General features: G+C 43.2%; 1 protein-coding gene and 1 long non-coding RNA gene across 3 annotated transcripts in view; one reads left to right on the top strand and one right to left on the bottom strand.

Moving 5' to 3' along the window:
- The window catches only part of ITGB3 (integrin, beta 3 (platelet glycoprotein IIIa, antigen CD61)), a 57,350-nt gene extending 44,972 nt beyond the window's left edge, over positions 1 to 12,378 (top strand). The window contains exons 11-15 of one of the 2 annotated variants that reach the window (XM_011973268.1): positions 1,674 to 1,896; positions 2,859 to 2,959; positions 5,095 to 5,214; positions 9,868 to 10,034; positions 12,091 to 12,378. In XM_011973268.1, coding sequence (XP_011828658.1) covers positions 1,674 to 1,896; positions 2,859 to 2,959; positions 5,095 to 5,214; positions 9,868 to 10,034; positions 12,091 to 12,156 — 677 coding nt within the window. In that variant the 3' untranslated portion in view covers positions 12,157 to 12,378. Of the gene's footprint in view, positions 1 to 1,673; positions 1,897 to 2,858; positions 2,960 to 5,094; positions 5,215 to 9,867; positions 10,609 to 12,090 lie in introns of those variants that run through there. The other variant, XM_011973267.1, reaches the window with a different exon arrangement.
- LOC105534547 lies at positions 5,806 to 20,226 on the bottom strand. The gene is made up of 2 exons (XR_001005298.1): positions 20,077 to 20,226; positions 5,806 to 6,148 (listed from the first exon to the last, which is right to left on the bottom strand). It is a non-coding gene; the product is annotated as an uncharacterized LOC105534547 (long non-coding RNA).
- Positions 20,227 to 24,516: the final 4,290 nt, after the last annotated feature.

Genomic DNA, 24,516 nt, shown 5'->3' with positions numbered 1-24,516 from the left:
AAAAAAAAAAAAAAAAAAAAAAAAAGAACTTGGCATAAGCCCACAAGCCTACGCAATATAACAAGACTCCTATCTGTACAAAAACAAAAATAATTAGCCAGCTGCGGTGGCACATGCCTGTAGTCCCAGCTACTCAGGAGGCTAAGGTGGGAAGATCACTTGAATCCAGGAGTTTGAAGTTACAGTGAGCAATGATTGCACCACTGCACTGTAGCCTGGGTGATAGGGCGAGACTCTGTCTCAAAAAAAATAAGCAAATAAATAAAAAGAAAAAGAACTTGGCACAGTGCTTGACACACATTAAATGCCTCCTTGGTTGATTTGGAAAATAGATATACATTCTCTTCTCTAAATGCTTTCCAAGTCTGTTCCACTACACTCCCAGATATGATATGATGAGACTCCCAGATATGATATGATGAGGTCAGATTGAGAAGAGAACCAGGACAAGAAAGAAAAGTTGTGTTGGTAAACTTGAACTGCGCCTGTAGCTTTAAATAATTTAATTAATTAAAAAATGTTTAATTGTGGCAAACATTTCTCCAACTGTTGAGTGTAGAGGCAGGAACCAGGACTAGTCAGCAGGGGCATGGGGGAGGCCATCAGGCTACATGAGGTCATTACTAGCGATTGCCTCTACTGCTGTTCACCTTAGGAAAATCTTTCTTTTTTTCATTTAATTTCTCTTATTTTCTGACTTCTTTTCTCTATGGCATTCACGGGATTTGTTTAACTGACTGGCCCTTGGCAGTCTGGGAGGTAGGGGATATTTGTTCTCTCTGCTTACTTGGCTCCGTTGGCCAACTCCATGGGCTCTCAGTGCCGTCCCTCTGCCCCTCGGATGCCCCACCCCATCCACCCATACATTCAGGGTGCTCTGTGTGCACTTTCCCTCTCTGCATGTGGAATAATCCCATGCCCTGGATCTCTCCTTTCCTTCTTTCCTCGTGTTACAATTTTCCTGTCTTGTGCATGCGCCGTCAGAGCCCTGGTCCTCACCCTGCAAGGTGACATCTAGCTGATTTGAGAAACGGCATAATGGAAGTGGTGGCTGCTTTGTTAGTGGGACGGGACCAGCTCTTCCAAACTGGACCCTATGTTGTTGTCTAACCCAACTGGGTGGCCACGATGATGACAATGGTAGGCCTCTTAGATCAGGTAGGAGAGGCGAGCAGCCTTGTGTCAGGTCAAAGGGAGAGAGTTTTGGGGCCTGTGAGGCCTTTTACCAGCATCAGGTCACACCGTCAAGGCTACTGAGTGCCCTGTGTAGGTTCAGGGCTGTGGCTGTGTGCTGTGTCAGCCCTCAGAGCTAGAGAGCTTGCTTCTAGTTCTTAGAAGGAACTAAGTCTCCTAAGCCTGCTACCCTTTCTCTTGCCTTTCTCAGAAGGCAGAGGTATTCAGAAAAGGGCAAGAGAGAGAGCAGGAGGCCCAGGAGACTTAGTTTCTGAGAATCTTTTGCTCTATAGTGACTCCGAGCAAGTCCTGCCGTGCCTTGGGACACCTAGAAAACTGAGTTTGTCCCTGCTGGGTAGCCGGGTAGTGAGCCAATTCCCTGCCAACCTGGAGGATCATTATCTGTGTGGTTGGTAGAGCAGGGTGGTTGTGTGCAGCCTGCTGCCATGGGGGCAGAGCTCTTGCCAGCTGGTCCACCTTCCTGGGCTGTGTGTTTTCAGGCCATGGCCAGTGCAGCTGTGGGGACTGCCTGTGTGACTCCGACTGGACCGGCTACTACTGCAACTGCACCACACGTACTGACACCTGCATGTCCAGCAATGGGCTGCTGTGCAGCGGCCGCGGCAAGTGTGAATGTGGCAGCTGTGTCTGTATCCAGCCGGGCTCCTATGGGGACACCTGTGAGAAGTGCCCTACCTGCCCAGATGCCTGCACCTTTAAGAAGTGAGTGTGCAGTCTGGAGAGAGCCGGGAGGCTGGGAGGTAGGAGAGGGTCCCCTGACTAGAATCTCCAGCTCTCCAGGTGTGTTTCTTGCTAACCAGAGCCTTAGGGAGAGGAGTCCACTCCAGCCAGATGGCTACCTCTCCTTTTGCCAAAGGCTTTGGGCAAGTTAGAATAGAACCAACTGAAGGGGCCAAATTTGAACGAGCTGGACTTTGATTGGAGAATGTCCTCTCCTAAGGTGACATCCTGACTCCCTCTGAGTTGGGAGGAAGGCTGAACCAGTCTGAGGAACGATCCAGTGCTGATGTTCTGATTCAGTGGGAGATGTGGGGCTGGAATTATGGAGGACACTGTGAAACTACTACAAACCTCCCACTTTAGTGGCCAGAGGAAGCCCTGTCAGCCCAAGTCCATGGCACTGCCATTCTGCTCACCACTTTCAGCAGGGCCAGATTTACGAGCATGCAACCTGTACAGCTGTGCAGGGCCCTGTGCCTAGAAGGGCCTCATTCTTGTTTTAATGCTCTGCCATCACTGTCTTGACATTCTTAGTAATCTTTGAACAAGGGAGCTGACATTTTCATTTTGCACTGGGCCCCCAAATGACATGACTGGTTCTGACTTTATAGTTCTCAGAAGTGGCATAGGGTTCACCATCCTGGCACAGCCCTGGATGGGACGGGTTTAATGAAGGACCTGGGAGGCTTCTGGCTGCCAGGTGCTGCCTACGGGTGAGGGGGACACTCCCACCCCTGAACTGCACACTTGCCATTCAGGTCCCCAGGATTGTCTTACAGGCATGTGTCTGTGTGTGTGTGTGTGTGTGTGTGTGTGTGTGTGTGTGTGTGTGTGTTTTAATGGAGGTGGAGCAGCTTTCTGAATGCATGGAGATCGGAGCTGGACTGGGATACGCTTCGGTTTGCACCTTCTTTGCCTTAATCACTGTGTCCTCTCTCCTTCAGAGAATGCGTAGAGTGTAAGAAGTTTGACCGGGGAGCCCTACATGATGAAAATACCTGCAACCGTTACTGCCGCGATGAGATTGAGTCAGTGAAAGAGCTTAGTAAGTTCAGCACATCTTAGAGTTACACACACCCAGGTTCTAAATGTTTCTAATTCAATCTCAGCACCTCTCCAACTCCCATCTGTAAAATGGAAGCGTGACTCCTACCTCAGGGAATGTTGTGCAGGCCTGATGAACGACGGATTCTTGATGTGAGCTGATGTCTCTGAGAGTCGTCCTCCTCTCTTACTAGTGTGTGCAGCCGTCCACCACTTCTGCTTCCCAGAGCCCACAGACTCAAAAAGAGCCTGCAAAACAAAGGGAGCAAGTGCTTCCCTAAGGAAGGGAACAGAATGTATCCCATTTTGCAGATGGAAAAACTGAGGGACAGAGCTGGGAAGTGGTTGCCTGTGATAGTCATCATCTTAGTTCAGTAGGCTAGTAAGTGTTTACCAAGTTTACTTAACTAAAATTGTTATGCAGTGCCCAAGATTTTGCTTAAAGCTTTGCAGGTTTGGAGGGAAACCTTCAACCTTATGGATAGGTAACAAAAAGCTTTATCTGAAGTCCTTCTACCTCTCTGGAGCCCCTTTTGAAATAAGACAGACAGAAATACAAACAATAGGGAGAAAAAAAGTCTTGCCTGCAATTATTCTTGAAGTATTCTCTGTACTTCATCTTAACTTAAAAGGAGATGATCTTTGCTGCTGTCGTCACATCTGATATAGTTATGTGGGCCAGTGAGGCACTGGGTAGTACTAGAGAGATGGCAATCTCTCCACAGATAGCAATCTCCCATGAAGGCAGAAACACATTTCAGAGAGAGCCACAGTAAGACACAGCCAGCCAGTCAGCTTCCTGGTGGGGGTGTTATGCAAAAGAGTCAGATCTCTGGGCCTTTTGGCTAATATCAGAAGTAGGGCTGGGGTGAGGTTAGTGATTTGGGGATTGAGTTTGAAGAAATAGTTTTTCCTCTGGAAGAGATTAGGCTTGCTATGATTAGTTCAGAGAGGAGAAGTTGCTGAGATGTTGAGTTATTTTTATCATCTAGTCTAGGTGGGTATTACAAGTTAATTGATAAGTAGTTCTCTACCTCCACCTCCCCTCTACCGGTGGTATTATAGTACAGGGAAAAGAGTATGGAAATAAGCATATTAAAATACATGCTTATTTGTAGGGAATTTTATAGCTTGTAAAAGTTATAAAGTATCTTTCATATACATTATCTTATTATTCTGTCAATAGCCTAGTGAAGTAGAACTACAGTACTATTATTATCTTCATTTTGAGTCTCAGGAAAGTTAAGTAACTGGCCCAAGCAAGGGAATGGCAAATTAAGTTAAGAACTAGATCCTGAAATTCATACTCTTTTCCCTGTATTATAATACCACTGGTTTTCTGAAGGGTTGTTGAGTTCAAGTCTGCAGGATGTGCTTTTAGACTCCTGTTCTTGTTCTGCTTCATCACTCATTTGCTGTGTGACCTGAGTACATTTGCTTAATTTCATCATGTGTCAGTTTTATTCATCTGGTTTCATCAGTATGGGGCATAGTGCAGCTGGTGGAAGGTAACCTCTAGTATCATTGGCAGTATAACAGGCTTTAGAATTACAAGAGATGAAGTCTACAAAACATGGTGGGAGTCAGAGAAGAGAGGATAGCTCTGGGGAGGTATACCAGATCAGAAACATAAATGGAAGAAATAGAACAGCTGCATAAGCAGACTATTAAGAATCACTAAGCAAGCAGAGAAAGGAAAGAGAGGGAAGAGTACACCTACTATATGTTAGGCACTGTTTGTGCTGTTTAGTTCACTGACCTTGTGAGGTTGGGATATCATTTTCTTTTTATAGATGAAGAAAGACTTGATGAGGTCAGGTAACTGACCCAAGATCACACAACAGGTAGGGAGTGAAGCCAGGATTTGAATTAAATTGTGTAATACTGTTACATCATGTCCCTTTCAGAGGAAGGATTAGTAACCAAAAAGGGCCTGTGCAGTACAAAATACATCAGTGAGGGTCAGTGAGTGGCAGCTGCCAGACACAACAGCTACTTTGAATCTAGGCATTGTGCACATGAGGCACAGGGTTTCCTGTCACACACTTTCCCAGAAGTCTTGTAATAGGGGTTTGGAGTAGCCCCATCTTCCAGTAGTTGTCTCACTTTTTATTCCTCCATTTTCCCTACTCCCAGAGGACACTGGCAAGGATGCAGTGAATTGTACCTATAAGAATGAGGATGACTGTGTCGTCAGATTCCAGTACTATGAAGACTCTAGTGGAAAGTCCATCCTGTATGTGGTAGAAGAGCCAGGTGAGTGAACCCTGAGGGCTCCCGGCCCTGCCCCAGGAGGGAGAGAGAGAACCATGTTAGGCAGGAATCTCTACTCATCTATGCTCTTAAGCAAAACAGGTTAATCCTGCAAGTAATAAGTTAGGGCCCAGGTGTGGTGGCTCATGCCTGTAATCCCAGCAGTTTGGAAGGCTGAAGTGGGTGGATCACCTGAGGTTAGGAGTTCAAGACCAGCCTGGCCAACATGGTGAAACCCTCTCTCTACTAAAAATACAAAAACATTAGCTGGGCATGGTGGCACATGCCTGTAATTCCGGCTCCTCGGGAGGCTGAGGCAGGAGACTCACTTGCACCTGGGAAGCGGAGGTTGCAGTGAGCTGAGATTGCGCCACTGCACTCCAGCCTGGGCAACAGAGTGAGACTCTGTCTCAAATAAACAAACAAAAAAAACCAAATGATAAGTTAGGGACCGTCATCTGGATGAAGGGTATTTATAAACACAAATATTACCAAGAAAGTGACTTGTTAATTGAGGAGACAAGAAAAGCAGAAAGAGGGTAAGGAGAAGAAGATAGATATGGATCTCATTAATGGACAAAATATATCACTGCATTTTTTTGAGGCAATGATGTCAAGAAATAAAGAATTTAAATTTTAGGACTTTACAGCACATGGCATCTGCACTATTAAAATTGAGATAGTTGCCAAGAGTAACTTGACTGTGCTTCAGAGGAAGACCTGATGGTTAGAGGTATTACCTTTCCAAGTTTACTGCAGGATGGGGTAGGGATGGGTTTCAGATACTAAGGCAAGGTTGCCCTGAACACTGAAAGGACAGTGCCTTCTGGGAGCAGGAGGAATCCATCCCATCATACACAGACCAGCCACAGGTTTGTCACCATCCAATGCTGTCTATTGCTTGCTTCCCTTTAACACCTTTATGACCTTTGTTCTCCTTAAACAACGTATTAAGATGAATTATTACAAAACACTTTTGAGTATTCACTGCCATAGACCCTTTCCTCCACATTAGGAGAACAGACCCCAGAGCCATAGACCCATGTTTCGTATCTTTTTTTTTGAGATAGGGTCTCATTTTGTTGCCCAGGTTGGAGTGCAGTGGTGTGACCTTGGCTTACTGTAGTCTCAACGTCTTGGGCTTACACAGTCCTCCCATCCCAGCCTCCCTGGGACTACAGGCATACACTACCACACCTGGCTACTTTTTAAGTTTTATTTTTTGTAGAGACAAAGTCTCACTATGTTGCCCTGGCTAGTCTCAAACTCCAGGGCTCCAGTGATCCCCCTGCCTCAGCCCCCCAAAGTGCTGGGATTACAGGCATGAGCCAATACACAGGGCCAACATTTCCTATGTTGTTGCTCTGGAATTCTAGGCTCTGCCTCCCTGCTTGTCTCCCAACTCCAGTCATTTCCTGTCTTTGAGTAGAATGTTGCAGGTGGGGTCTCAGACAATGGAGGAGATCATTGTCTTTCTCTTCCCCAACTCATGCTCTTGCAGATGCTCTCCTTGAAGGGCTAAGCCACTATAGGGCAGTAAAGACAACACTGCCAAAAGTTTTGGCATTGGCCAAATGGAATTTAACTTCATGGAATGGGCTCTTGAGCTGGGCTCTTATCACTCCCAGATGGGGTTGCCAAATAGAATATACTATGTCCCATGCAATATTTGGTACACACTGATAGTAAAAAATAATCATTTATCTGAGATTCAAATTTGTCTTGGCTTCCTGGTCTTTTCTTTTTTCTTTTCTTTTTTTTTTTTTTTTGAGACAGAGTATTGCTCTGTTGCCCAGAGTGGAGTACAGTGGCGTGATCTTGGTTCACCGCAATCTCTGCTTCCCGGGTTCAAGCAATTCTGCTGCCTCAGCCTCCCGAGTAGCTGGGATTACAGGCGCCCACCAACACAACTGACTAACTTTTGTATTTTTAGTAGAGGCAGGGTTTCACCATGTTGGCCAGGCTGGTCTTGAACTCCTGACTTCAAGTGATCTGGCTGCCTTGGTCTCCCGAAGTGCTGGGATTCCAGGTGTGAGCCACCGCACGGGGCCAAGCATCCTGTGTCTTTGTTTGCTGAAACTGCCAACCCTACCCAGACTCCTCTGACCTTGGGTCATTTGCCATTGGTCCCCTGCTGTGGCTGGAAGAGCCCTCCAGAGGTCACCTGATCTTGCCCTCTGCTTCCAGGAAGCCCACCCCAAACTCCTTTCAGGACACATGGTTAACAGATTGTTTTCCTGTGAAGACCTTCTGGCACCCTACCTGTCTTGACCATACTAATGTGCAGAATTAAAGAGATTTTACTTTGATAATTGAAGGTCAGCCCTACCCAAGTCTTCCAAAGAATCCATAATTGTTTTTCCCAGCAGAACTGGGGCCCTTCGTTCCTGGGAACTTGAACACTAGAACCTCACAGCCTCTCTCCGGGCACACATTTGATTATAGACAGGTTGTAATTTGGTGGGTTGGGAGATAGCCAGCTTGGGTTATGGTGGTGGTTGTTTTTGTGTTGTGTGTGGTGAGCATTGGGTATATGTTTGGAGAAGAAGGTGGGAGACAGTGTGGAAAGTGGGTGTGACTTCCTCTCTAGGCTCATTAGTACCCTCATATATAAACACCTGGTTTCATAACACTTGAGGTTACTGGAATAAGATTAGATACCTGACATTTGTGGGAAGCAGAGCTCTGCGGAGTATACTCAGCCTGACCCCCAGAGGGGTGACATGCCTCTGTTTTAGTTGTTGACTGGGGTTGAACAGGAAGTCAGCTTTCAATAGGGTTATGATTTTAGATGACTAAATATTTTGGGAAAGAACCCAATATATTGTATTGGCTGGCAGGTCCTGGTCTCTAAGAATGCAAAAAATGTCATTAGGTTCACAGCCCTCAGGAATGTAAGTATCTGAACCAGGGTAACAGACACAAATACTTACAGTGGCTGAGGAAGCAAGTAAGTTAGTGAAAACAGCTGGATATAAAAAGATCAGTTACAATGGTAGCTGATATTTACTGAGCACTTATTCTGTGCCAGGCATTGTTCTGAGTTTTTAAGATATATTTAATTTAATTATTCCTCATAACAAGTTTCTTTTAAAGTCAGTGCTATTACTATCTTCATTTTAAAGATGGAGAAACAGGAAACAGACATTCAGAAAGGTTAAGTAATTTTCCAAAGATCATGTATCAAAGTTAAGCGATAAGTCAGGATTCAAACCCAGGGAGTCTGGCTCTAGCGTCCACAGGAGCACAGACACACCAACAAATCACACTGCCTTCCTCTAGGAGAGAGAAGGGAGAGTGGTGGGGATTCTGGTAAACTAGAAAATACGCATTCCAAGTAAAAGGAGCAGCTCCTCCTCAGCTGTAGCTAGCTGCTGCCCTGCAGGAATATAGGTGTCAGTGTTTCTAAATCTTTGGATTTCCTTCCTTCCTTCCCTCCCTCCCTCCCTCCCTCCCTTCCTTCCTTCCTCCCTCCCTCCCTCCCTCCTTCCTTCTCTTTCTCTCTTTCTCTCTTTCTTTCTTTTGAGATAGGCTCTCCCTCTGTCATCCAGGCTGGAGAGTGGTGGCATGATAATGGCTCACTATGGCCTTGACCTCCCAGGCTCAAATGATCCTCCCACCTTAGCCTCCTGAGTAGCTGGGACTACAGGCATATGCCACGATGCCTGGCTAATTAAAAAAACAATTTTGTAGAGGCAGGGCCTCACTATGTTGCCCAGGCTGATCTTGAACTTCTGGATTCAAGCTATCCTCCTGCCTCGGCCTCCCAAGTGCTGGCATTATAGGCATGAGCCACTGTGCCTGGCCTGGATTTTCTTTTTAAAGAGACTAATATGAAATTTTCGGGGGAGAATCTCCTGATTATTCAATACTGCCAATAAAATCAATTTTTAATTTTTAATTTAATTTAATTTTATTTTTTGAGATTGAATTTTGCTCTGTTACCCAGGCTGGAGTGCAATGGTGTGATCTCGGTTCACTGTAACCTCCACCTCCCAGGTTCAAGTGATCGGTGCTTCACCATGCCAGGCTAATTTTTGTAGTTTTCATAGAGACGGGGTTTCACCATGTTGACCAGGCTGGTCTCAAACTCCTGACCTCAGATGCTCTGCCCTCCTTGGCCTCCCAAAGTACTAGGATTACAGGTGTGAGCCACCACACCCAGCTTTTTATTTTTAAATTTTTAAAAAAAACTTTAATTTTAGCTTTAGGGGTACATGTGTGGGTTTGTTCTGTAGATAAATTGTGAGTCATGGGGGTCTGGTGTACCTATTATTTCATCACTCAGGTAATAAGCATAGTGACTCATAGTTTTTTGATTCCCACCCTCCTCCCTGCCTCCACCCTCTAGTAGATCCCAGTGTCTGTTGTTCTCTTCTTTGTGTTTAATTTTTAAAATAAACACTTGGGTGAACCCCCACACAAAGGTGTGGCTGGGTTCCGTCCAGGGGTTACCAGGTCTAGACTTCTGATTTGAGTCACTCAGCACAGATTATTGTTGTCCTAATGATTGTCTCCGTAAAACAATTAATTTTTGAAAACTGTCCTATTTCCTTCAAGGACCTTAATTACTTTGTCAAGAACACCTTATTCATAGCCAGTTCAAGTGATTCTTGCTTCATTCACAACCGCCTGCTCTGTGCTTCTTCCTCACAGAGTGTCCCAAGGGCCCTGACATCCTGGTGGTCCTGCTGTCAGTGATGGGGGCCATTCTGCTCATCGGCCTTGCCACTCTGCTCATCTGGAAGCTCCTCATCACCATCCACGACCGAAAAGAGTTTGCTAAATTTGAGGAAGAACGCGCCAGAGCAAAATGGGACACAGTAAGAGATTGGGCTGGGCTTTTTCTAAAAAGTCATTGGTCTGAGGCCCTTATGTGGAAGCAACAGATGCTTTGGGTGGTCAGGTTCAGCCAGCACCATTGTCTTTCTGTTATCCTCTGTTTTGGAAATGAGGAGAGATGGTCTTACTGTCCCTTTGTCCTTCAGCTTCCTTCAGCCTCTTAGAAATAGTGGCAGGATGTCATTCCACCTCATTCTATTCTTTCTCCTCAATAATATGGTTACTTCCAGGCTGGGCCTGGTGGCTTGTGCCTGGTGGCTTGTGCCTGTAATCCCAGCACTTTGGGAGGCCATAGTGGGCAGATCACTTGAGCTCAGGAGTTCGAGACCAGCCTGGGCAACATGGTGAAACCCCGTCTCTATTAATAATATAAAAATTAGCTGGATGTGGTGGTGCACACCTGTAATCCCAGCTATTCGGGAGGCTGAAGCAGGAGAATTGCTTGAACCATTAGGTGGTCGTAGTGAGCAGAGATCGCACCCTTCTCTGGGTGACAGAGCAGGACTCTGTCTCAAAAAAAATAAATAAAATAAAATAAAATAAAAGGTTACTTCCAAATCAGACTTTACTCTTTTATTCTGATTTATTGTATTTTTAGTAGAGACAGGGTTTCACCATGTTGGCCAGGCTGGTCTCGAACTCCTGACCTCATGATCACTTGCCTCAGCCTCCCAAAGTGCTAGGATTCCAGGCGCCTGGCCAAGAATGTGTTTCTTGAAACCACCATTAAGGACTACTAGACCGTATAGGATTTGTTACTTTCTGTTGGAAAATAGTTTGGGAAACCTAGTGAGGGTCTTTTTCCTGATAACATGACAGTTTGTGGATAGTGCTTTCTCTTTCTCTCCTCTTCCCTCCCCTCCTCTCTCCTCCCCTTCCTTTTTCCTTTGCTTCCCTCCCCTTCCCTTCCTCCCCTCCCCTCCTTTTCTTTCCCTTCCCTTCCCTCCTTCCTTCTTTTTTTGAGACAGGGTCTCATTCTGTCATCCATGCTGGAATGCAATGGTGCCATCATGGCTCAGTGCAGCTTCAATCTCCTGGGCTCAAGTGATCCCCCCACCTTACCCTCCTGAGTAGCCAGGACTATAGGCACACATCACCACAGCCAGCTAACTTTTGTATTTTTTTCCCTTGTAGAGACAGGGTCTCACTCTGTTACCCAGGCTGGTCTCGAACTCCTGGGCTCAAGTGATCTTCCTACTTTGGCCCCTAAAAGTGCTGGGATTATAGGCATAAACCACCATGCCTGGCCATGGTTAGTGCTTGGCCAGATTAGATGAAAACAAATTAATAATTATTTGAGCAAAAGCTTTCCTCTGTGTTCTGAATTCCACCTGCTACATTTCTGTCCTTGTCCACATCTCCCATCACTGTCACAGGGAATGGAAAATAGGAGAAGTGTAAAAGAGAGGGGGACACAGGGTGAAATAGGAGAAGTTCTATCCCTGAATGCTGTGGGATCACTGAAGAGTGATAAGCTGAATTTAGCTCCTTAGAAATAGTGTCAGGGAACAGGTGTGGTGGCTCACGCCTATAATTCCAGCACTTTGGAAGGCTGAGGCAGGTGGATCGCTTGAGCTCAGGAGTTTGAGACCAGCCTGGGCAACATGACGAAACCCCATCTCTACAAAAAAATGTAAAAAGTAGCCAGACATGGTGGTGTGTGCTTGTAGTCCCAGCTACTTGGGAGGCTGAGGTAGGAGGATATCTTAAGTCAGGGGAGGTGGAAGTTTCAGTAAGCCGAGATTGTGCCACTGCACTCCAGCCTGGGCAACAAAATGAGACCCTGTCTAAAACAATAATAATAAGAAGAAGAAGAAAGGGTGGCAGGATGGCATTCTATCTCATCTCCTCCTGTTATTTCCTATTGATTCCCATGCCAAGAACTAAAGTGGGAGTAAAATGAACATTATTCTGTTTCATCGATGGTGTATTCCAGAGAAGGGTGCCTTGGGAAAACTTCTGAGATGAATTTTAAACATTCAGGGTAGGGAAGGACTGAGGAAGTCACTGTAAGATGCTTTTCTGTTTCCTTCACAGGCCAACAACCCACTGTATAAAGAGGCCACGTCTACCTTCACCAATATCACCTACCGGGGCACTTAATGATAAGCAGTCATCCTCAGATCATTATCAGCCTGTGCCACGATTGCAGGAGTCTCTGCCATCATGTTTACAGAGGACAGTATTTGTGGGGAGGGATTTGGGGCTCAGAGTGGGGTGGGTTGGGAGAATGTCAGTATGTGGAAGTGTGGGTCTGTGTGTGTGTGTGTGTCTGTGTGTTGTGTGTGGGAGTGTGTAATTTAAAATTGTGATGTGTCCTGATAAGCCGAGCTCCTTAGCCTTTGTCCCCAGAATGCCTCCTGCAGGGGATTCTTCCTGCTTAGCTTGAGGGTGACTATGGAGCTGAGCAGGTGTTCTTCATTACCTCAGTGAGAAGCCAGCTTTTCTCATCAGGCCATTGTCCCTGAAGAGAAGGGCAGGGCTGAGACCTCTCATTCCAGAGGAAGGGACGCCAAACCTTGGCTCTACCCTGAGTTCATAAGTTTATGGTTCTTGGGCCTGACTCTTAGCAGCTATAGTAGGAACTGCTGTGCTTGGCAGCCCAGGTCATCTGTACCTCTGCCTCCTTTCCCCTCCCTCAGGCTGAAGGAGGAGTCAGGGAGAGCTGAACTATCAGAGCTGCCTGTGCCTTTTGCCATCCCCTCAACCCAGCTATGGTTCTCTCGCAAGGGAAGTCCTTGCAACCTAATTCCTTGACCTGTTGGGAGTGAGGATGTCCGGGCCACTCAGGGTCATTCATGGCCTGGGGGATGTACCAGCGTCTCCCAGTTCATAATCACAACCCTTCAGATTTGCCTTATTGGCAGCTCTACTCTGGAGGTTTGTTTAGAAGAAGTGTGTCACCCTTAGGCCAGCACCATCTCTTTACCTCCTAATTCCACACCCTCACTGCTGTAGACATTTGCTATGAGCTGGGGATGTCTCTCATGACCAAATGCTTTTCCTCAAAGGGAGAGAGTGCTATTGTAGAGCCAGAGGTCTGGCCCTACCCTTCCGGCCTTCTGTCCCTCGTTCATAGCACCTCCACATACCCAGCCCTGTGCCTTGGTGTGCTGTATCCACCCATGGGGCTGATTGTATTTACCTACTACCTCTTGGCTGCCCTGTGAAGGAATTATTCCCATGAGTTGGCTGGGAATAAGTGCCAGGATGGAATGATGGGTCAGTTGTACCAGCATGTGTGGCCTGTTCGTCTATGGGTTGGACAACCTCATTTTAACTCAGTCTTTAATCTGAGAGGCCACAGTACAATTTTATTTTATTTTTCTCATGATGAGGTTTTCTTAACCTAAAGGAATATGTATATAAACATGCTTGCGTTATGTTTGTAAATTTATATGATGGCAAAGAAGGAGAGCATAGGAAGCCACACAGACTTGGGCAGGGTACAGACACTCCCACTTGGCATCATTCACAGCAAGTCACTGGCCAGTGACTGGATCTGTGAGGGGCTCTCTCATGATAGAAGGCTATAGGGATAGATGTATGGACACACTGGACCCTTCCTGAGGAGGAGGGACTGTTCTTTTGTCTCAGAAAAGCAGTGGCTCCATTGGTGTTGACATACATCCAACATTAAAAGCCACCCCCAATCGCCCAAGAGAAAAAGAAAACCTTATCAACAGTTGTTCCATGAGCAGAAAACAGGAGTTCTGATCTCAGTGTTGCAGCTAAATAATCTTTAACTCTAATTAAGGCAAGTCACTTTCTTCTTCTTAAGGCTGTTTTCTAGTTTGAGAACTGGGTTTTGAGCAGCCAGTCTTGAAGATCTCTTTCAGTATCAACATTCTAAGATGCTGGGACTTACTGTGGCATCAAATGTGTGGTCAAGATTCTGTGGGATATTGATACTGTGTGTGTTTTCAGTTGGGAGATCTGAGAGACCTGGCTTTGGCAAGAGCAGATGTCATTCCATATCACCTTTCTCAATGAAAGTCTCATTCTATCCTCTCTCCAAACCCCTTTTCCAACATTTGTTAATAGTTATGTCTCTCCTGATGTAGCACTTAAGCTTCATTTAGCTATTATTTCTTTCTTCACTTTGCACACATTTGCATCCACATATTAGGGAAGAGGAATCCATAAGCAGCTGAAATATCTATTCTGTATTCTTGTGTTAACATTGAGAATAAGCCTTGGAATTGGATACGGGGCAATGGCTGAGCCTTGTCTTACCCATGGATTACTCCTTACTGTAGGGAATGGGAATGTGGTAGAGGTGTAAATAGGGGACGGGGAGGGATAGTCATGGATCCAAGAAGTCTAGAACCTAATTAGCACCTTCAGCTACTAAGACAGAGTCCATGAGAATGTTAATGGGACATTTTCTTTAGATAACATGTTTTATATGAAGAAATTGTATCAAAGGGGGGAAGGAAATGTATTTAAAGGGTGAATCAAATCAGGAATCTTGCCTGAGCCACTGGAATGAAGTTCACAGGTCTTGAAGACCAGTACTATTTGTCAATATGTGGGGATAACCTGTAGCTGCATTCGTGAGGTAGCAAATAGCAGTTTTGGCCTGTGGGGTGAACAGTTAAACAGTGTTCTGGCATCAGATAACACAGCACAAAGGGATTGTGTCTAGCTCTTTTGGAGAAAATTTATGTCTAGTCTCAGGAGCTGTGGACAATAATGGGAAACTTTGAATATTCCTGACAAGTTGCCGTATTAGGAGTCAGTTCTTTACTTCTCTGATATTCCTAGGTCATCCATGATTTTTTTTTTTTTTTTTTAATTTGAGACGAAGCCTTGCTCTTGTTGCCTAGGCTGGAATGCAATGGTACGATCTCAGCTCACTGCAACCTCTGCCTCTTGGGTTCAAGCGATTCTCCTGCGTCAGCCTCCCCAGTAGGTGGGATTACAGGCACCTGCCACCATGACTGGCTAATTTTTGTAGTTTTAGTAGAGACGGGGTTTCCCCACGTTGGCCAGTCTGGTCTCGAACTCCTGACCTCAGGCGATCTGCCCTCCTCGGCCTCTCAAAGTGCTGGGATTACAGGCATGTGCCACCGTGCCCAGCTGGTCATCCATGATTGTAACGTGTGGGTCTAAAGGCCTCTTTTTCTTTGTTAAGTATTCCTGGTTGAAATTTCTTAAGTGCCTTCCTGACTTCCTAACCTTACCTTCTCTGTTTGGGTTTGTACAACAGTGAATTAAATGTACTTTCCAAAAAGAATTAGCCTAAGGCTGCCCAGTGCTTCCTGTGTTGTTATTTCTGTTTCCTTTGGATGAAAAGAGTAAGTGTCATTGACTCAGAAATGATTATTTTAGAACAAGCATATTTCCAAATGTAACAGAATGATGACTACTATGAGTACTGAAGCTAGTTTCAGAATCCAGAGCTTCTCTTTATATATACTTTTTTTTTTTTGAGATGGAGTCTGGCTCTGTCACCCAGGCTGGAGTGCAGTGGGCGTGAGCTTGGCTCACTGCAACCTCTGCCTCCTGGGCTCAAGAGATTCTCCTGCCTCAGCCTCCCGAGTAGCTGGGATTACAGGTGCCTACCACCATGCCTGGCAAATTTTGTATTTTTATTTATTTATTTTTGAGATGGAGTCTTGCTCTGTTGCCCAGGCTGGAGGGCAGTAGTGTGATCCCTGCTCACTGCAACATCTGCCTCTGGGGCTCAAGCGAGTCTCCCGCCTAAGCCTCCTGAGTAGCTGGGATTACAGGCGTGCACCACCACATCCGGCTAATGTTTGTATTTTTACTAGAGACAGGGTTTCACCAATTCATCATTGGCCAGGATGGTCACGAATTCCTGACCTCAACTGATCCGCCAGCCTGGGCTTCCCAAAGTGCTGGGATTATAGGTGTGAGCCACCAGACCCAGCGCTCTTTAGACTTAATATTTTTTAAATGAGTAGGTTATTACTGTTCTAATAGTTTGGGTTCTTTTTTTTTTTTTTTTAATTGGGTATTATTTAGGAACTTGTGCAACCTCAAAAGAACAGACTGCCAGTGTAGCCTAGATTTTGTTTGTAGGAAGCATAAATGGATAAAATAATAGCTTAATGGCAAATTATTTACAGGACCATTTAAATGCCTAAATTTTATCTAAGGCAGTGGTTGTCAAAGTGTGGTCCCAAGACCAGCAACATCATTATCAGCTAGAAACTTGTTAGAAATGAAAATTGACAGGCCCCACCCCACAGCTGCTGAATCAGAAAATCTGGGAATGGGGACCCATCATCTGGTTTAAGAAGCCTTCCAGGTGACTCTTAATTCATGCTCAAGTTTAAGAACAACTGATTTAAGGAGTCACATATTTAGCCTTCTTGCCTAGAAAAAACTTTATAGTAAGGCAGCTCAGTTACTGTATACAGTTAATAGCAAACCTTGGCTGACATACTCAGAAGATGAAATATCCACCCACACAAAATGAAAATCTACTTTGACCCATTTTCCAGGTTAAATGATCTTGGGCGTCTTGGTTTCACTCATGACCACAAATTCCCATGAAAAACTGAAAGACTAGAATCCTGGGGAAAAACTAACAGGATACTTTTTATGTGTACCAAGACGCAAGCAAGGAAATATTCTTACAGAATTTATTCACAGCTGAGACGGGATCAAAATCTTAATTATTAACATTATCATCCTATAGGATGCTAGAATAATACTTAGAATTTGTTACTTTACTTTTGGCTATTTAAAATTTATTCAGCATCAACAGTGTGGGACTGAAGTACTTTATATAACACTGATAACATAATCTTCGCCTTGAGTCTTTTTTTTTTTAATTTTTTTTTTTTTTTTTTGCAGACAGGGTCTCATTTTGTTGCCAGAGTGCAGTGGCACCGTCATAGCCACTGCAGCCTTGACCTCCCAAGCTCAAGTGATTCTCCTGTCTTGGCCTCCCAAAGTGTTGGGACTACAGGCACATGCCACTATACTCGGCTAATTAAAAACATATTTTTTGTAGAGATGAGGGCTCACTATATTGCCTGGGCTGGTCTCAAACTCCTGGGCTCAAGCAATCCTTCCACCTTGACCTCCCAAAGTACTGGAATTACAAGCATGAGCTACAGTGCCTGGCCTAAGTCTTAAATTCCTAACATAATGTACATTTTTTGAGCATAATACAATACATGACATCATTAAGAGATTACGTGAACATAGACTGAGACCTTTTATGGTGAAATCTTGTGAGATTCACTATGTTTTATTTATGTCTTGGTAATTGCTGACTAAATGTCTGGATGAAAATAGAGGATCTTATGTAAAATGAGATGAAAAGCTATATGTCAAGCCACATTTGTAATCCTTTAACTCTTGGCTTTGATAGTCCAAACTCTATGTAACAGAGCCATCTAATGATCACTGGGACCAATTACAAGCAGATTGCCTGGGAATTACTCAATTTTCACAATGATATAATGGAACCATAACGTATGCTCTGCAAATAAGCCATTTAAAAATCATTTCTATTTGGTTTTATAAAACAATATGTTTATGGAAGTATATATTCCTAATTTGTTTTAGTTTGATTAAAACATGCAAGGAGGCAGTCTTAGAAGCTTGTGATTAGGGTTAAGTATATCATTACATAAAAATTAAAAAATCCAGTTAATGTGGCTACCTAAGAATGGTTTGCATGTGAAAAGAAAATGAAGAGGTCAGGAACATGACTGCCTGCCTTGAGGCTGCTAATGTTATAATAAAGCCCCTCCAATACCTTGCATAAAGGAAACACTTTCATTGGCCATATATTTTCTGACACACCAAAAATTGCTCACAGAAAGCACCGTTTAGAAAATTTTGCAGCCTTTAAACAAAATGTCCATTGTAAATTATTCTTTAGCAGTGTCCCCAATAAGAACCTGTGAGGAAAAAGTTTCACGATTGATTTCATTTTAATATAGTAATTGGATTTTCCAATGACTCATACAGAATTGGCATGATTCTTTGGAGAGATCACAGTGATGATGTGTAACTATCACTTTGGTGGCCAATGGAAATACTTTGTTAAGAAATTGGAAAAAAATGTTGATGGGTGTGTGCTGGACTTTGCTTTTCCTGACCCTTACACTCACCATTGTGACAGAGATTGCTGATTGTGTCCAGTATGTTTTCTCCTTCTCACATAATATTAGAACTTCTGCTGTTTAGTTGGGCACATGGTTGCCCAGAATAAATATTATTCTCTTATTATTAATAAGAAAATTTAGTAAAGTTGCTGGATACAAAGTTAGCATGCAAAAATCTTGTAGCTACATGTGCCATGTCCATCTCATAGACAATGAGATGTAAATGAAAGAGGTGTATGCAACTTCCAATAAATGCTGTTTAAGGAAAGGAACATACTTTTCTCCATTTCCTTCATCTTGTAGGCTGGAATGCAGAGTTAATACCTAGAAGTTAAGTAGCTCTCATAGCTCAGTATGTGACCTTGGGGATTGTATTATTTTATTTATTTTTATTTTGTTTTTAAGGCGGTAAGGTCTTGCTATGTTGCCCAGGTTGGACTTGAACTCCTGGGTTCAAGCAATGCTCCCACCTCAACCTCCCCAAGTAGCTGGGACTACAGATGCATGCCACCACGCCCAGTGGGGATTGTATTAGTTATCTGTTGTTGCTTAAGAAATTACTCCACAATTTAGTAGCTTAAAACAACAAACATTATCTTGCTGTTTCTGTGGTCAGGAATTTAGGAATGGCTTAGCTGGGTGGTTCTGGCTCAGAGACTCTCATGAGGTTGGAGTCAAACTGTTGGCCAGGGCTGTAGTCGGCTGAAGGCTAAAAAGGGCTGGAGAATCCTTTTCTAAGATGGCTTACTCACATGGCTGTTGGCAGGAGGCATCAATTCCATGCTGGCTATTGGCAATAGGCCTTAGTTCCTCACCACTTGGACATCGCTATAGGACTGCTTGAGTGTCCGCATGACTTGTCAACTAGTTTCTCCCAGAGGGAGTAATCCAAGAGAGAATAGGGAGGGAGCCACAATTTTTTTTTTATGACTTAGTTTTGTAAGTGTCACACCATAATTTCTGTCATAAACTATTCATTAGAAGTAGCTCACGAAATCCAGCCAACATTCAAGAGGAGGGGAATAGATGCCACCTCTTGAAGGGAGGAGCATTGTGTACAGAATCATTTCCCCCCAAAGACAGCCACATCCCCATCTCCAGAACCTGTGAATATGTGACCTTACATGGAACAAACAACTTTGTTGACATAATTAATGATCTTTAGATGAGGCAATCATCCTGGATTATCTGGGGAGGCGCAATATAATCGCAAGCGTCCTTACAAGAGGGGGTCAGGCTAGGCGTGGTCGCTCATGCCTGTAATCCCAGGACTTTGGGAGGCTGAGGTGGTTGGATCACTTGAGGCCATGAGTTTGAGACCAGCCTGGCCAACATGGCGAAACCCTGTCTCTACTAAAAATACAAAAAAATTAGCTGGGCGTGGTGGCACGCACCTGTAATCCCAACTACTTGCGAGGTCCAGGCATGAGAATCGCTTGAACCCGGGAGGCAAAGGTTACAGTGAGCCAAGATTGCACCACAACACTCCAGCCTGGATGGCAGAGTAATACTCTGTCTCAAAATAAATAAATAAATAAATAAATAAATAAGTAAATAAATAAATAAAAGAGGGAGTTAGGAGGGCCAGAGAGTGAATGGAAGTGGGTCAGACTGGTATGGCCATAAGTCAAGGAATATATACAGCCCATAGAAGTTGGAAAAGGCAAAGAATGGATTCTCCTCCACAGCCTCAATAAGGAATGTAGCCTTTGATTTTAACACTGTAAGGCTCATTTTGTACTTCTGGCCTCCAGAAATTTGGGATAATAAATTTGTGCTATTTAAGCCACTAAGTTTGTGGTAATTTGTTACCACAGCATAGGAAATTAATACAAATATCAAAGTGTTTGTGGACATATTTTAAGACTACCCCAGGCCACCCTCTAGTAACAAATTATTTATAGTTCTCCCACGTGCAAAATAAACTTACCCCTTCTAAGGCCCCAGAGTGTTATCCCATTATAGCATCAATTCAAAGTTCAGAATTTTATCCTCTATATAAGTCCAGGGAAGATGAGACTTCTTGGTTGTAATTCCTTAAATATAGCTACTCAGGTACATGCCTTTCAATCTGAAGTTCTGCGAACAAAAAGAAAAAGGTCATATGCTCCTTTCCCCACAGCAACCAATGTAAAATGGCAGGGGCAGAGAGATAACTGCTATAGACACTCCTGTACCAACAGGTGGAAAACAAGGTGTACAGAAGTCACTGGTTCATAGCAATTCTGAAATCCATTTGAGTATAGGTTTGTAGTTCTACATTCGAAGTCTGGGAATAACTCCCTATGGCTTTTGGTTCCATCCTCTGGGCTGTTGGTTTCATCCTCTAGGTCATCCTTTTTTTGTGTGAAAGGGAGATGTGTTTGGACATAAATAGTTTTCTTAGCCTGCTTCCTGTTTGTAGAAATGTGTTTGTAGAAAGGGTCCAAAGACCCCTTTCTTTTTTGTACTCTCTTTCAGGTCAAGCTGACAGTATTTCTGACAATACAATTCTCTTAAAACGATTTTTGAATCTACTGTGAATCTTACTGGGTTTTAGTCCAGGAGACAAAAGTCATGGCAGCAAATACCTTTGAGATACATCTTTTTCTACCTTGGGCTTCTGCTGAAGGACAAAGATCTTAAGTTTCTTAGAAGTCCTATTGTTTGAATGAGAGGACCTGTGAGCCATATTCTTAAAATCTTTTTTTCTGAGACGGAGTCTTACTCTGTCACCCAGGCTGGAGTGCAGTGGCGAGATCTTGGGTCACCACAATCTCTGCCTTCCGGGTTCAAGCAATTCTCCTGCCTCAGCCTCCCGAGTAGCTGGTATTACAGGCACCTGCCACCACGCTCGGCTAATTTTTGTTTGTGTTTTTGTAGAGATGAGGTTTCACCATGTTGGCCAGGCTGGTCTCCAACTCCTGACCTCGGGTGATCCACCCGCCTTGGCCTCTCAAACTGTTGGGATTACAGGCGTGAGCCACCGCACCCAGCCACTCTTAAAATCTTTAGAGGGTCTTTTGCCTGATTGAACAGTACTCTGAGGTACCACCCGTAAACACAACAGGCATGGGGAGTGGGAAAGTGGGGGATGGAGGGTGGATTTTATTTTCTTTTATTTACAAAAATAAAAGACATGGTCTCAGCATTCAGATGTTTCAGAATCTTTGGGGAGACAAACTATATACATTTAAAAAGCACTAAAGAATTACAGGTCATATCCCTAATGAGTATAGATACAAAAATCCTCAACAAAATACTAGCATACTGACTTCAACAATATATTCAAAGAATAATTCACCATGATCAAGTGGGATTTATTCCTGGGATGCAAAGATGGTTCAACATATGGGAATCTATAAATGTGATATACCACATACACAAAAATCATATGATCATTTCAGTAGATACCTAAAAAGCATTTGACAAAATTAAACATCTTTTCATGATGAAAATTCTCAACAAATTAGGTACAGAAGAAACGTACCTCAACACAATAAAGGTCATATATGACAAGCCTATAGCTAACATTCTCAACAGTGAAACGTTGAAGGCATTTCCTTTAAGATCAGGAACAAGAAAAGGATGCCCACTCTCACTGCTTTTTTTTTTTTTTTCAACATAGCACTGGAAGTTCTAGTCAGAATAATTAAGCAAGAGAAATAAAAGTCATCTTAATAGGAAAGGAAATGTTGGAATTTTCTTTTTGTCGACAATATGATCTTATATATAGAAAACCCAAAAGACTCCACCAAAAAAAAAAACTGTTAGAACTAATACATTCAGTAAATTGCTGTACACAGTCAACACACAAAAATCAGCAACATTTCAGCAACAACAAATTCAAAAAAGAAATGAAGAAAATAATTCTACTTACATGAGCAAAAACCAAAACTGAAACAAAAAAGGTGTAAATTTAACCAAGAAAGTGAAAGATCTTTACACTAAAAACTAAAAAACACGGATGAAAGAAATTAGAAAAAACACAAATAAATGAAAAGACATCCCATGTTCTTGAATTGAAATAATTAATATAATTAAAATGCCCATGCTACTCAAAGTGATTTATAGATTCAATACAATTCCTATCAAAATTCCAGAGTTATTTTTCATGGAAATAAAAAAATCCTAAAATTCATATGGAACTGTAAAAGATCCCAAATAACCAAAGCAATCTTGAGCAAAAAGAACAAAGCTGGGCCAGGCGCGGTGGCTCATGCCTGTAATCCCAGTACTTTGGGAGGCCGAGGCGGGCAGATCACGAGGTCAGGAGTTCAAGAGCAGCCTGGCCAACATGGTAAAAAACCTTGTCTCTACTAATAATACAAAAAAATTAGCTAGGCATGGTGGTGCACACCTCTAGTCCCAGCTACTTGGGAGGCTGAGGCAGGAGAATCACTTGAACCCAGGAGGTGGAGGTTGCAGTGAGCTGAGATTGTGCCACTGCATTCCAGCCTGAGAGACAGAGCCAGACTCCATCTCAAAAAAAAAAAAAAAGAAGAAGAAGAAAAAAAAAAAGAACAAAGCCGAAGGCATCACAGTACCTGACTTTAAAATAAACAACAAAGTTACAGTAATCAAAACAGCATGGTATGCAATAAAAACATACATTGGCCAATATAACATACTAGAGAGTCCAGAATTTACAGACAATTGAATTTTGATAAGGAGCCAAGAACACTCAATGGAGAAAGGAATCTCTTTGATAAACACTGTTGGGAAACCATATATCCATGTGTAGAAAAATGAAATTGGACCCTTATCTCACACCATACACAAAAGTCAAAATGGATTAAAGACTTACATGTAAGACCGGAACTACTAGAAGAAAATATAGGGGGAAAGCTACTAGAAGAAAAAATAGAAGAAAGCCACTAGAATAAAACATAGGGGGAAAGCTCCACTACATTGGTCTGGGCATTTTTTTTGGACATGACCTCAAAAACACAGGCGAGAAAATAAAAAATAAACACATAGGATTACATGAAACTAAAAACTTCTGCACATCAAAGGAAACAGTTAACATAGTGAAGAGACAACCCACTGGATGGGAGAAAATATTTACAAATCATACATCTGACAAGGGGTTAATATCCAAGATATACAAGAAACTCAGTAGCAAGAAAGCAAATAACCTAATTTTAAAAATAGGCAAATAATCTGAACAGACTTTTTTTTTTTTTAATTTTTTTTTGTAGAGATGAGGCCTCACTATGTTGCCCAGGCTGGTCTCAGACTCTTGGGCTCGAGCAGTTCTCCTACCTTGGCCTCCCAAAGTGCTGAGATTATGGGTGTGAGCCACCATGCCAGCCTGACACAGCCATTCTTAAAAGAAGACATACAAATGGCCAACAGGTTTGTGAAAAAAAAAAAATTACTATTATTAGGGAAATGCAAAATAAAATTACAATATCACCTCACACCTGTTAGCATGGCTATTAAGCTGGGTGTGGTGGCTCACACCTATAATCTCAGTACTTTGGGAAGCTGAGGTGGGCAGATTACTTGAGGGTCAGGAGTTTGAGACCAGCCTGGCCAACATGGTGAAACCCCATCTCTACTAAAAATGCAGAAATTAGCCAAGTGTGGTGGCACATGCTTGTAATCCAAGCTACTTGGGAGGCTGAGGCAGGAAGATTGCTTGAACCCAGGAATAGAGGTTGCAGTGATCTGAGATTGCGCCACTGCACTCCAGCCTGGGCAACAAAGTGACTCTTTAAAAAAAAAAAATGGTTATTATCAAAATGATGAAAAATAATGTGTTGGTGAGGATGTGGAGAAAACTTTTACACTGTTGGTATTATTACAGCCATTATGGAAAACTATATGGAGGTTTCCCAAAAAATTAAAAATAGAACTATCATATGATCCAGCGACACTATTTCTGGACATATATTGAGTAACTGAAATCAGTATATCAAAGACTTATTTGCATTTCCATGTTCATTTCAGCATTATGCACAATCGCTGAGATAATGGAATCAACCTGTGTCCACCAATGGATGAATGGATAAAGAAAATGTGGTAAACATATATAATGGATACTATTCAGCCTTAAAAAAGAATTTGTCATTTGTGACAACATGAATGAACTTGGAGGACATACTAAGTGAAAAAAGCCAGGCACAGAAAGACACATACCACATGATCTCACTTATATGTGGAATCTTAAAATGTCAAACTCATATAAGTAGACAGTAGAATAGTGCTTAGAGGCTGGGAAGGGACGGGGCGGGTCGGAGATGGAGCATGGGGAGATGCTGTTCAAAGGGTACAAGGTTCAGTCAGACAAAAGCAGCAAGTTTCTGAGATCTATTGCATAGTGTGGTGACCATAGCTAATAATAATATATCGTATATCTCAAAACTGCTAAGAGTAAATTTCAAAT

Source organism: Mandrillus leucophaeus, unplaced genomic scaffold (assembly GCF_000951045.1).
Source record: "Mandrillus leucophaeus isolate KB7577 unplaced genomic scaffold, Mleu.le_1.0 Scaffold1362, whole genome shotgun sequence".
NCBI lineage: Eukaryota > Metazoa > Chordata > Mammalia > Primates > Cercopithecidae > Mandrillus > Mandrillus leucophaeus.
Note: the sequence above shows the minus strand (reverse complement) of the source record. Positions and strands in the feature narration are given on the sequence as shown.